Consider the following 13133-nt stretch of genomic DNA (forward strand, 5'->3'; position numbering starts at 1 on the left):
CACTTGTCCTAACACCTCTGGGGAGCTGAGCTGACACCTAATTGCCTCTTGGACATTCCTAGATGAGAAAGAATTGGAGTGGCCTTTGGGGCACTTCTTTAGCATGTAGGACCAGAATAGCACTTAATTGCTCTGCACATTGACATACTAATCTGTAACAGAAATGGTGTCAAATAGATTCTGGTAACAGAAGCTAAGATGAAAGATTTCCAGGTGAGTTCATTCCATATACTTTTAAAAAGGAAAAAAAATAAAGTCTTTGACAGAGTTTGACTTACATATACAATAATCTGCCAAGGCCTGAAATTAATCACTGCCCTCTTGTAGAGGCTTGTTAAAGTAAAAGCCTTGCTCCTCTCCTGCCCAGTGTGTTTGTGAAGCTTGCAGGGCCATAGCTGGGGGAGAGTGTAGTTCTGAGGTCCAGTTCTGGAATGGAGAGACTTGACAGTACATTTGCAACAATAATTTCAAAGGGTTTATGCAACTGAATCTGTTTTAAGTGGCCATAAACCAACTAGAAACTCTTTTTACACATACCAGTGTGCCTTCAAGCTTTTTCTAGTACTGACAGGTGTTTCCTCTCATTTAGACTCACTTACCAACATAATACTCAGTTTTATTTCTCCTGTGGTAATGATAAATAGCACATTGTAGGTTATTTCTGTTAGGGAAAATTGTGGATATTATTTTTCTTCCTCTGTGAGTGAAAGCTGTCAAGCTGTGGTGCCATCTCACTGGGGCAGCCCTTGTTTGAAAGCCACAGCAGAGCTATGTGGCTGCTCCATCTGCTGTAGTAGGGATGGCTCTGACTCTGACTGTTTGAGGTGGATTTGGAGTAGCTGTGCCATCTGCTGATTTGAATTCTGATGATCTTACCACCACCTGCCATCTGGCTCCAGGGATTTGTTGTTGTTTCTGGAAGTATTTTTTAAAGGAATGTTTCTCAGCATATTTTTAGAAACCACTTCTTTTGAATCAATCTTATTTAAAAATAATTCACTTGCAGCTTGTTAGATCTTTGATAGTTAATGAGAGCAGAGGAATAGTAGAGTATAAAGTAGCAATCTGTTTGCAGGAGTGTTTTATTTTAGACTTGCTTTTCTCCATTTTTTTGCAGACTAAAATTTTGTAGTAAAAAAATTAAACTTTAGCAATAGCTGTTTTTAAACTCTGGATGGTACATAGCATTTTCTTTATGTCTTTTTGCAAAGCCTTTAAGAGAAAATCTGTAGAAACCCAGTAATTTACGGTGCTAAACTGTATTATGTTTCTGTGAGAAGAAAATAGAGAATTTTGTTGCTCTTTAGCAACTGTGGACAGAGCTTTAAAATACACTGACAGGCTCCCAACAGCTCCATCTGTTACAGTAAGGTAGGAGTTGGTATGATTCACTTTTTAGTAGGAACAGTAATTAAACAAATACTTAAAATAAATTGTAGATTTTAAAATAAGGTAATTCTGTCTTTGAAAGCTGTTGGAATCCATTTCTCCCTATTGGTTTTACTCTGATGGTGTCAGACTTCACCAACAAATAAGCATAGCCCAGAGCACTGGTTGAATTTTGACACACAATGAAGGACCTCTGTCTGGTGTAAGGCAACCCCAAAGCGGGATTCCAAGTGGTGGGAGGAAATCCAAGACATCCTCCATCCTTACCAACTTTTATTTATAGTGTGGAGAGACAGCTGACAGCAAAAGGGGGTCAAGGAAAAGCCAAGAGAGAAAAGCTGACTGCTCTTTCCATGGACATGAATTGATGCAGTGTGGTTAAAGTCTTACTGACTTGCAGGATGTTTTCTGTTCCAGTCTGTGTTTTCAGAAGTGTTGTATAGCTTTTTAAATTTCTGGTTACGTCTGAAATTAGCCTTCTAAAAGTCCTTCTCACCTGACAAGGCTTTGGATCCAGCACATGTTTTTACACAGAAAACATTTGTTTGTTTAGGTACTGTGGTGGGAGTTGTCCTCTACACTGGAAGGGAACTGCGCAGTGTGATGAATACTTCCAACCCAAGAAGTAAGGTATGGTGAAGAAACAGTCCTATAATAAATAAAAAGGGTCAGAAACTGATCTTTTTTTTTAAGGAAAATCCTTCCAAATGCTATATGTACACACTATATGGACAACCTCCTGGGAATATTTGCTATTTTCCAGTCTGTGATTTAAGATAGTTACTGTAACAGAACCTATTTCTCCCTATTTTTTGATCCTATTCTAAATATGTCTTCTTGCTTTCTTAAGGTTGGGAAAACCATTTTTTTATATGTTTATAATAAGACAGTCCCAGTTAGAATAGAAAAACTTATTTTGCTGCATTATTCTATTATGGCAAAGCTAAGACACAGTGCAGGGATGTTTATATAGTGTGCAGCTTTTGGCAGCATGAGCCCTCTCACACCTCTTCATGCACTGCTTGGCTTCTGAAGGATGGAAACCTTATTTAATAAGCTGGCAAGAGTATTGCTTATAAATTTAAATATGTTTGTAGCATTTTAAAAGAGAACCTGACTTGTGGGGAATGTCTCTTTGGATATGGCAGTTCATTTCCTTTGTGAATATTTCACTGAGCTAACATCCTAATTTGTGTGCCTGGAATGTCTCCCTTTTATTTTTTTTAGATTGGTCTGTTTGATTTGGAAGTGAACTGTCTTACCAAGATCCTGTTTGGGGCTCTCGTGGTGGTCTCCCTGGTCATGGTGGCCCTTCAGCACTTTGCTGGCCGTTGGTATCTTCAGATCATAAGATTTCTCCTCCTGTTCTCCAACATCATCCCCATTAGGTAAGGCAGCAGTTATTAATGCTCCCAGCACAGTGCTGCTTGCTTTGTGTCCTCCTCCATGCTTCTGCCATGGAGCAGCACGTAAACTCTTATCTATTCCTCATTTTACAGCTAAGCAAATCTAGAAATAGAAATCAAGTTACTGTTCAAACATAAGAATTGCTTTGTTGTTTCTGCTGACTTTGTTCAACTTCTTAACCCATTCGCTGGCTCAGGCTGTGGATGAGTCATTTAAGGGCCCTTTTCTCAGTGTTTGGACTACCTGGTTACTTTGATAAGAACAGAGTGAAAAATGGAAAGGAGTGTTATTTATACAGCCTGTAGTGTAATAGGACACAATTGCCTTTTAGAGAGGAATGAAACTTTAATATTAAATTATATGCTATTAGTAAGTGGATTAGTAAGTTACTTTGGGTGCAGGACTGGGATTCATTTCAGTTCCATTTTTTACTCTGCTCTCTGTGTATCAATCACACTGTCCTTACTCTGTCCATCTTCCCCTCATATCACATCAGTTCTTCTCATTGCAATTTTATCACCTATCTTTGAATTACAGAGTATTTACTTTTGCCACCCAACCACTGCCTTTGAGTATACTTCTGAAACAGCCTCTTCAGCAACTCCAAGTCAGCATGGACTGTGTGTCCTTTCATTACACTGTGCCAGTTCACAAGGATTGTTTTCTGAAGTTTAACTGGTGTTACCTTCTTTTTTCTCTTTTTCCCTTCCCTCCTGCACAGTTTACGTGTGAATCTGGACATGGGGAAGATTGTGTACAGCTGGGTGATCCGCAGAGATTCCAAAATCCCCGGCACTGTGGTTCGCTCCAGCACCATTCCGGAGCAACTGGGCAGGATATCCTATTTGCTAACAGACAAAACAGGTATCTAGAAAATCAGGGAATGTTGTTGTTTGGATTTTGTTACCTTTTTGGCTAGGCAGAGAGTATAATGTAAGTTTTCTTTGGACTAGAAGAAATATGCATTTCCTGTCACTTTGACGTTGTGATTTAATCAGTTCTTAAAAAATTCTGCATGTTTTTTTGTTCTGAATGCACTGTGGTAAGGTAGGACACGACTGTTAAACTACCTGAAAGAACATTTAAAGCATGCTGTTGAAACAAAAGCTGAAGGCAAAAATAAAATTAAGATCAACTTTTTAGAGCTAAATTTCAAAGCCAGATAGAGATAGCTTACACATATAGGCTGAAACATCATCAGTCTGTCTGCTGCTGTCTTTATGCTTTTGAAATTGGGCTTGAATCTGAAAGCCTAAGCTGTAATACAAGCTTGGTCTGACATAAAATCCTGGTCCCATTGAAGTTGTTTGCAGGGTTTTTTTGTTCCAGTAGGACCAGAGTTATGTCTGCAGCTCTTGCTGGCACTGATTGTGGGGTGAATCTCATTCTTATTTACACTGCACTCCTTCCAAAGAGAACCGGCCCTCAGGCTTGTTAATATTGTCACTTTTGCTGGCTATGCCGGGAGTCTGGTGCCATGACTGATTCAGCTTCTGGCCCAGTTTCTCTTGAATTCGAGGTGCAGGGACAGGAAGGTGTGCTGGGCAATGTGGGTGTTGGTTCCCACCCCATGTGTGGTGCTGCTCTTGTTGCAGGAACTCTGACCCAGAATGAGATGGTCTTCAAGCGACTCCACCTGGGCACAGTGGCGTATGGCTTGGACTCCATGGACGAGGTGCAGAGCCACATCTTCAGTATATACACCCAGGTACACTGCACCAATTGACTAAAGCTCACTAAAGCTTTCCAGGCCACTGGACTTACGGTGGATTATTGTGGCAGGGATCTACTTGTTGACTGTTACTTTTTTGGAAAAGTCTAAAGGCCACTGGATGCTTCATGCATATATAATGTCATGGTTGCTTGTTGCATCTGTAGTTGGTTTCACATCCACTAGTCTTTAACTGCCCCAGCACATACAAGTGTAAGTGGGTGTATGTGCCTGTGTCTTGCTACTGAGGTCTGAGTGTAAAATAACATATATTTTTTTAAATATCTAGGCATCTCTCTCTCCCTTCTCCTCCTTAGCATCTTGTTCTTCTCTTGATGGTGAGACCCTTAAATGGCTGAACTGTACTAAAAAAAAGAATTCAACAAAAAAACGCCATATCACAAACCCCCAAACTTCACATCTATTTGCCCTCATTCTGTACTCAGTCTCTAGAGAAAACTTGACTGCTGTTTAAATATTTGCCAAAGTATTCAATATTTGTCAGGAACATTTGGGTGACTGACTAGTCCAGTGAGGGACTAGTGACTGAATACACTTCAGCTGAGGGTTTGCTGTTTGATTTTTGGCAGCAGTGCTGATGAGCAGCAACATTAAATTTGAAGATCTTATATGTCCTGATCACTAGTGTGGAAAATAACACATGGAATTACCCTGGTGAAGAATCTGTCTCATAAAACTTTCATAATTACCAAGTGAGATTCCTTATAATGAGAAGCATTTGCTGGCAATGATTGATTTTGAACTGTAGTTCTTATTCTTTGCTCTTATTTTTACCATGTTGTGGCCTTTGACCTGGAAGTGAAACTTTTGTCCTCTTGACACGAAAGGTTAACAGAGCAGGAAACTGGATCACTGTGTGTCCCTTCTTCAACTGGGATAATTTAGTAATTGTGCAATTATCCGAAGACTCCTATTCTGATACTAAAAATAGTATTAAAAATTAAATGAATGTAATTAAGATTTTCTAGCTCCATACGAGTCTTCTGTTTTCTGTTTTCACTAATTATATTCTCTTGCACATGAAACCCAAGTGACACTAAGTTTTCCAAGCCACTGGTCTTTTGTGGAGGAAGAAGTGGATTCACTGAGTCTTCTGACTTTGGTGCCTGGTGGATCTGCAACAAAAGGGTTTTTCCTGGTGTACTGTTCCAAAAACCTGGGAAAACTTTTGGAGCACTTTCCTGCACTGGTAACGATAAAGCAGCTGAATTGTTGGGGTTACATCCTGTGACAAGTGTGTCTTGTTTCTGGGACAGTCTGCACAGCTGCTTCAGTCTTCACTGAAGTAAAAACTTCATGTAATTTTTTTTTCCACAATAATTTTCTTTTCATTTTTCAAGCAATCCCAGGACCCCCCTGCTGTGAAGGGCCTCACCTTGGCCACCAAGGTGCGCAAGACAATGAGCAGCCGCGTGCACGAGGCAGTGAAGGCCATCGCGCTGTGCCACAATGTGACGCCCGTGTACGAGTCCAACGGCGTCACTGACCAGGCGGAGGCAGAGCGGCACTATGAGGACTCGTGCAGGGTGTACCAGGCGTCCAGTCCCGACGAGGTCAGTGCCCATCTGGCTGCCTGAAAGAGTCAGTATGGCCCTGCATGTTGCTGAAACACCCCCAGTTATTTGGAGAAAGTACTCCAGTTTAGTGAAGGGGATAATATTTTAATGCATTATTGCTCTGATAACTCGAGTAGACCATAAGTGCCCTCTCAGCTGTTCTGCCCCACTGCCTGAAGCTACAGATCCCTGTGGTGACTGGGGTCTGTTGTCTCATTGCAGAATTTGCTTCTCTTTCTGCAGCTTTTATGCAGGGTGTAATTTGCACGTCAACACCATGAGTCTCCCTTTGACCACATTTGATAAATTATGGGCTATCTTATCTTGTTTGGGGGATGAAGCTTTTGGGAGGATGTTGGAATACTCACACAGTTCAGCTTGTCCCTGCTCTGCAAGGTGTTTGACCTCCAGACCAAGTGAAAAGTTGTAAATCACACTGAGCAGCACTACTGACCCAGGACACAGCCCTTCCCCTGCAGATGGACAGGCCCAGTGCCCGAGAGTGAAGTGCCAAGTTTGTGTTGGAGCAAAGCTGTGCCCTGCCAGGTCTTTGCCAGCAGCCAGCACAGACAGGGCTATGCAGGGTGGCACAAGGGGAGAAACTTTACAGCTCTCCAGACACTCACTGGAGACTTCACTTAACACTTGAGAAATTGGGTTCTATGCAGGACCTACAATTTAAGTGCTGTTTGCAACCCTCTGCAAAATTTGGAAGATTTAATTAGAGTGCTGTTTCTTCTGTGACAAAGACAGGAGGAATAAAATATGGTTTTGTGTGTTGTTTACACTTCTTGGATGCATCTTCTTTTAGGGCAACCAAAGTAACACATTTTGTTTTCTATTCATTTGTACAATTGCACTTGGTCTGTGCTATGAAAAGAGACTCAAGTTTGAAACTTCCCTTGAGGAACCCACTAATGTTATGAGAACATCTCACCCCTCGGACTACATTTGAAGAGTTCTTCCATTTATTGCCCCACGTAAACCAGCTTTGCCTCTGATAATAACCTTTTCACCTCTGACATCAGAAGAAGAGCTGTTTTTCCTCATTGTTAGAGGCGAGAAGTGCTTTGCATAGAAATACATTTATTCCTTTGAAGCCCAGCTGTGTGAGGATTTTGGGACTGTTGTTTGAATTACTGAAAGACTGGCACACAGTTAGTATCCTTGTTTCATATACATTCAAACTGTTCCCTGTAGTCTTTGTCTTCTAAAGTAGGTAATGCATTTGTTTCACACAGTGTGTTTTTCTCTGCACTGTACAAAAGCTGTATCTCTGCTCTTCCCCCCTCCTCGATGTACCCACAGTGCCCACCAGCCCTTCCTCCTCCCTGAGCAGGGTGTGGGTGTCCTCTCTCCTCTCCCACCCACAGTCTAGGGCAGGGGTTTGTTTATCTGCTTTTCTCCTCTATAATGTGTTGCTCACCCCTGTAAAGGCAGCTTACAGAAAGCAACTGCCTTTGGATTGAAATGAGTTCCGAATGATTTCCAGATGGTAATTTTTGTGATCTGCATTTAAGGGTGTTTTTTTTCTTTTCCCTTAAGCATTTATTGGCTATTTTTGCACAGGTTCTCTGTTTATTTACATACATACTATGGTATATAGTGAAGTAAGTGATTTTTCTTTTCCTTTTACTCTTTATACTGTTCTGCCTGTAAAATATTTATGCAGCAATTTGTCTGAAATACCCAGGGGATATTGTTTGTTTGTTTTACTATAGCATGATAACTAATCCTTCCAAGATTATTGTTTAAATTCTTTTTTCCTTTCTTGTGATATCTTAAGTAGAGAATTACAGTGAGTTCAGAAATCAGATATGCTTTGCTGCACTGAGGCAATCTTGTCTGTAGGTCTTAGATATACAAATATTGTTTAGCCATGCTCTGTATGTCATACTAGATGGTACAAAATGCAGGATCAACACAAGTGAAGTCCTTGAGAAGGGAGCTATGCTGTTAAATAACATTCCCTGTGGGGGAATGGCTTTGGACTCCTGTTAAAGCCAGCCTTTGAAATCCTATATCAATAAAATATTGCCATGGCAGGGAAGGTCAGTTTATGAAATGAGTACAAAAACTTGTATTCTCTTTACTTTACCAGCAAGGGTAATTTCTACCAGTTGGCACAGGATTCATTTCCTGTAACAGAAAGCAGGATTTCCTAAATTTGTTTCCTGTACACGCTGCCATTTAGGAGTCTTGAAGTATCTTTATTCAGATATCGGTTACAGCCTTGGGGCTCTGCAGCCAGTTGTCAGTTGTGGCCATACAGTAACTAACAGGGGAAATGAAATAGATATAATCTGATCAGAGATAAGAGTGCCTGGGATTCCTGGGCAAACAGTCTTTAACCCTGACAACCCTGTGCAGCTGCCAGGACATGAAAGGGTGCACAGATCAATTGGTGTCTGCCTGCCCAGGCAGCCCTAAATGGGACTCTGCAGAGCAACTCATGGCACCAAGGATCAATTTGTCTCTTTAGAATGAAATTTATTAGTCGATATCCACTTCAGTGGTGGCTTGGATAATTTAATTGTTGTAAAGAGCAAAGTTTGGGGATAGTGTGCTGAGCTGCTGGAGCTGCTCTGCTTTGTAATGCTCAGATTGGTGTCAGGCTTGGCCTAGACCGAGCTGGGAAATCCTGGCATGTAGTCACTGTATTGATTTCCCTCATCCGTGAGTGTGTTTGGTGAAGGTGTTGAGGGACTTCAAGCCTGTTTTAAATCTCAGTCCAAGCTGAAAAATGTATTTTTGCATCTTGAATGTTCCTCATCTCCTTGCTGTGGCTGAGAGCACCTCTAGTTATGTGTTTGCAGGGCACAGAGTAAACATGCTCTGTGTGTCCTGGAGCTGGGTCATGCTCCCTGTCCCAGGGGCCCAGGCCCAGATCTGTCCATGCTTCCATTGCCGTCAGTTTGTCCATTGGTGCCTCAGCACTTCCCAAAGGCCCGGCCCATTGTGTTCCCTGCTGAGTGGAGACAGTCAACACTTTTGGTACATCTGGTGGAAACACTTCAAAATCCTATCACTGTCTCTCTCAGTAGTTACTCATTAAGTACTGTGGAGGCTGGGAGGTGGCACGTTCATGGGGTCAGCCCCTGGAGGTGCTGACAGGACCCACACCTCCTCGGGAGCAGCATGGAAAAGGGGGATTTCTTTTAGTATTCTTGCCCTTCCACTGAGGTGCCATTTCAGGGCCATGCCCAGTTCCTACTGCTCCACAGTCAGTGTGAAGTGTGTCACGTGTGTGGTGTGGCACCTCTGACTACTCATCCATCAGTTCTCCGCACAAGGCTTTTCTTTCTGGAAGTTTGAAGCTGCCTGATACAGGATTTGAATGTGATGCTGGCAGGGAAGGAGGGAGGAGGTGTCTGTGGAAAGGAGGTGCTGAGCTGGGAGCAGAGATTTGTCTCTCCAGGCATTTGCAGTTTACCAGCATGGGCAAATCCACAGCCAGTGCTGCTCAGGCTGAACATTGTGTTGTGAGCAATTCTCAATAATTATTTATTAACCAGAGCATGAGAAACCCAGGCTCCATCTCTGCTCTGGGAGACTTTTAGGAGGATTATCTATCTGCACACTTTAATGCACTGGGGATGGCTTGAAGAAACTTTTTCAAAGATAAGCTTGAAAGAGCCTTTGATTTGTAATCTTTCAGAGTAAGCCTGCAAAAACTTGCTAATATTAAGCCAAATATTGATTCAAATTGATTTAAAGGTCTTTCAAGGCAAAGTCAACTCAACTATTTTTCGACTTTTATTTTAATCTGGAAATTTAAGACTATTTTCTGAAAGCAAAATTTAATTTTAAATTTGCTTTTATGCCTAGTTTTGGATGAAAGGGATCTGAATTCACAAAAGCTTATCCAATTAGACCCAATTGTATCAATTCATCTCGTAAAATCCAGATCCAATGAAAGTATTTATAGGTTCCATTTTTTTTGTATCTTATATATGTGATTTCCCCAAATAAATTTCATCTTTCTCTAAGGTATTAGTGGTCACTTAAACACAGAACCTGAAAGGTAGAAGGGATAATTAACCTTCAAGTCAGCAGCAACCATGTCCCCAGTGCTCTCGTGCCTCTGAAAATGTCACTGTAAAACACTTCCAGTATTTCATGTCTGTTTGGAGAAAGTATCCCTTGATCCTTTCTGGAGGCCAGTGATATATGGGCTCATGTCAGCTGCTGCTCCCATCTGTTACTGCCCAGACAGCTTCTAGAGTTAAATCTCACAAGCTCAGTCCTAGATGGATGTGTCAGCTGAGGTGGGGATTCTGGGGGCATTGTCAGGAAAGCAAAATAATGCCTTGAGTCTTGTGTCATGACTCAGTTGCAATCCAGTGACAGCTTGTAAAGAATTCAATGCTGTAGGTCCCTAAATACTGGAAGCTGCAATCAAAATTTTACCCCCCTAAGTTCAGTTAAATGAGTTCTGGTGTGTGCCTTGACAAATTTGGGGTTGATTTGGGTTTTTTTGGTTTGTTTTTTGGGTTTTTTTTTTAATGATTAGGGAGAAGGGCTCTCTGCTAAGAAGTGTCTGGGCCAGCCTTCAGCTGCATTGCTGATCAATACAGAGCTTGAAAGATGTTGATGAACTGTTACTACTGAACAGATAGATAATAACAGAGCTCATTTTGTTTGTTTGCTTTTTTAATATGAATTTTTAATGGCTGCATTAGTGGTTTTGGCTTTGATACTGTAAATCCAGGGTGAATGCATTGGTTTAAATTCTTGATTTCATAAACAGCAGACTGGGAAATAACACTTTTAAAAAGCAAGTGTCTGTAAAGGGGTTTGCTTGATGTGCCCAAAGAGGTTTGGGCACCCTAGGGCTGGGCAGAGGGTCCCTGTGGCTGCCCTTGTTCTTTTGGAACACAATCCTAAAATCATTTAGGTTGGAAAAGCCCTCCGAGATCACTGAGTCCCACTTGTGCCCAATGCCCACCTTGTCCCCGAGCCCAGAGCACTGAGTGCCATGTCCAGTCTTCCCATCCCTGGAGGTGACAAAGGAGACTCCACCAGCTCTCTGGGCAGCCCCTTCCAATGCCTGACCACCCTTTAGTGAAGAAATTCTTCCTGATGTCCAAGTGAACGTTGCAGTTGAAGGATGGCCACCTCTTACTGAGGGTCTAGGACAGCCCAGCAGCTGAACCAGAGAGGAGCTGGGCTGCCCAAACCCCCAAAATACTGTTAGTAATCTTGTAAATCAGGAAAAACCCACTGGGAAGAGCTGTAGAAGAGCACTTATGTACATCAACAGGTCTATGTGATAGCACCATTAATGACTAATGAATTCTCTGCAGCCCCCTCACTATCCCTTGCCCTCCTGATGGGCTCTGGCCGCCCTCACCGTGTGCTCCTCCTCTCAGGTGGCCCTGGTGCAGTGGACTGAGAGCGTGGGCTTGACGCTGGTGGGCAGAGACCAGTCCTCCGTGCAGCTGAGGACCCCGGGCGGCCACATCCTGAACTTCACCATTCTGCAGATCTTCCCCTTTACCTACGAGAGCAAGCGCATGGGCATCATCGTGCGGGTGAGTGCCGTGTCCTGGGAACCTCCTGCTAGCACAGACTCACAGGACAGGGCAGGCTGGAAGGAACCACAGTGCCTCATCTGATCCAACCTCCCTGGTCGGACAGGGCCATCCCAGAGCACATGGGACTGTCCAGATGGTTCTGGAGTATCTCCAGGGAGGGAGACTCCACAGCCTCTCTGGGCAAAATATTGAAACACATCAAACATCCGTGTCCATGCCACAGTCATGCTGGCAGAGCTGAGAGGGTTGTGGGATGGACATGTGGTCACAAGTGCCTTCCCCTCTCAGGGTCAGGCCTAGGAGTAGGAATCAAGCAGGATCATGGGTCCAGCTTACACTGCACGTCCAGAGCCTTGTGGGGTGCACCAGGGAGTGATGGAGGAGGCAGCAGGTGGGAAGGAGGGAACGGGTTCTGGACTGATGCCACGACAAGTAACTTTAGGATCTTGTTAGTGGTTTTGTGAATCTGCTCCCCAAATCTCTGCCAGCCATCCAAAGTCCTCTCAAAGCCCCGGGAAGTACAGCAGCACAGGAGGAAGCACTGAGAGCTGCAGGGAGCTGTGGAGATGATTTTGTGTGAATTGGTTGCCAGAGCCCACAGGCAGGCTGAGCACATGGAGTCACAGCAGGGCTGGGAAATAGCTGAGTTAAGGTAGATGGAGGCCATTTGTGCAAGTACCTTCAGCAGCAGCAGCAGGCACTTCACACGCTGAATACGTGCCCAGCTGAAGGTGTACACGTGACTGTGGGTTAGGATACAAATACAGTAAAAGATCAGAGCCTCAGGTTAAAAAAAAAACACCACCAAACCCTTAAAAAGAAAGAACAACAAAGTGTGGCTGTTAAAAAGACTTGTCACCATTATCATTGTTGGTTTTCAAGATTGATTCTCTAGCACTGTGATAGTAAGATAAACCCAGCTGTGGCGAGGCACTGCTGTTTGCCTGTGGAGCAAACAAGGTGAAGCAATCTGAATATTTCTTTTGGAGGTAATTAAAACATCATTGTTATTTTTAACTGATAGTACAGACAGATAATGGGTACTAGGAATCTAAAACATGAATATGAAACCTGTAATGCAGGACAAGATAGGATTTTTTTGTATCAATTTGTGGGCTCTGCAGCTTTGTTATTTAGGGTAGGAAGAATAGGTGAGGTTAGAGGAGGGGTGGTTATTTTATTTTTTTCCCCTCCTCTATTTGCTTTGTAGTAAAACTGGGTTAAACCATGTTTATTTTGAGGAATCTGGAAATAGGTTGTAAAAATTTCCTCTGCCTGAGAATTTTTCATCCAAGTGGAAAGAGTCCTCTTTTTGTTTGCCTTTTTGATTTGAAGCTTATTCATTTTAAATTATCTGTTATCTGCTTTCTCCCACATAAGAAAGAAATTCTCTAGTTTGTATTTCTGTATTTAGGATATTTCTGCTGGCAAAACCAGCAGAACTCCCACTTGTGGTCAGTGGGAGCAACATCAGGCCCAGATGTCAAGTGTAAATACCTGTAAAGAAGCATT

General features: G+C 42.7%; 1 protein-coding gene across 1 annotated transcript in view; it reads left to right on the forward strand.

The window, feature by feature from the left end:
• The window catches only part of ATP9A (ATPase phospholipid transporting 9A (putative)), a 55879-nt gene that overhangs the window by 21784 nt on the left and 20962 nt on the right, over positions 1-13133 (forward strand). Inside the window, exons 10-15 of the mRNA XM_071572579.1 lie at positions 1943-2019; positions 2617-2777; positions 3518-3660; positions 4392-4504; positions 5869-6081; positions 11457-11618. Of these exons, the coding sequence (XP_071428680.1) occupies positions 1943-2019; positions 2617-2777; positions 3518-3660; positions 4392-4504; positions 5869-6081; positions 11457-11618 (869 nt within the window). The remainder of the gene's footprint in view (positions 1-1942; positions 2020-2616; positions 2778-3517; positions 3661-4391; positions 4505-5868; positions 6082-11456; positions 11619-13133) is intronic.

Source organism: Pithys albifrons, chromosome 18 (genome assembly GCF_047495875.1).
Source record: "Pithys albifrons albifrons isolate INPA30051 chromosome 18, PitAlb_v1, whole genome shotgun sequence".
In the NCBI taxonomy this organism is placed as follows: Eukaryota; Metazoa; Chordata; class Aves; order Passeriformes; family Thamnophilidae; genus Pithys; species Pithys albifrons.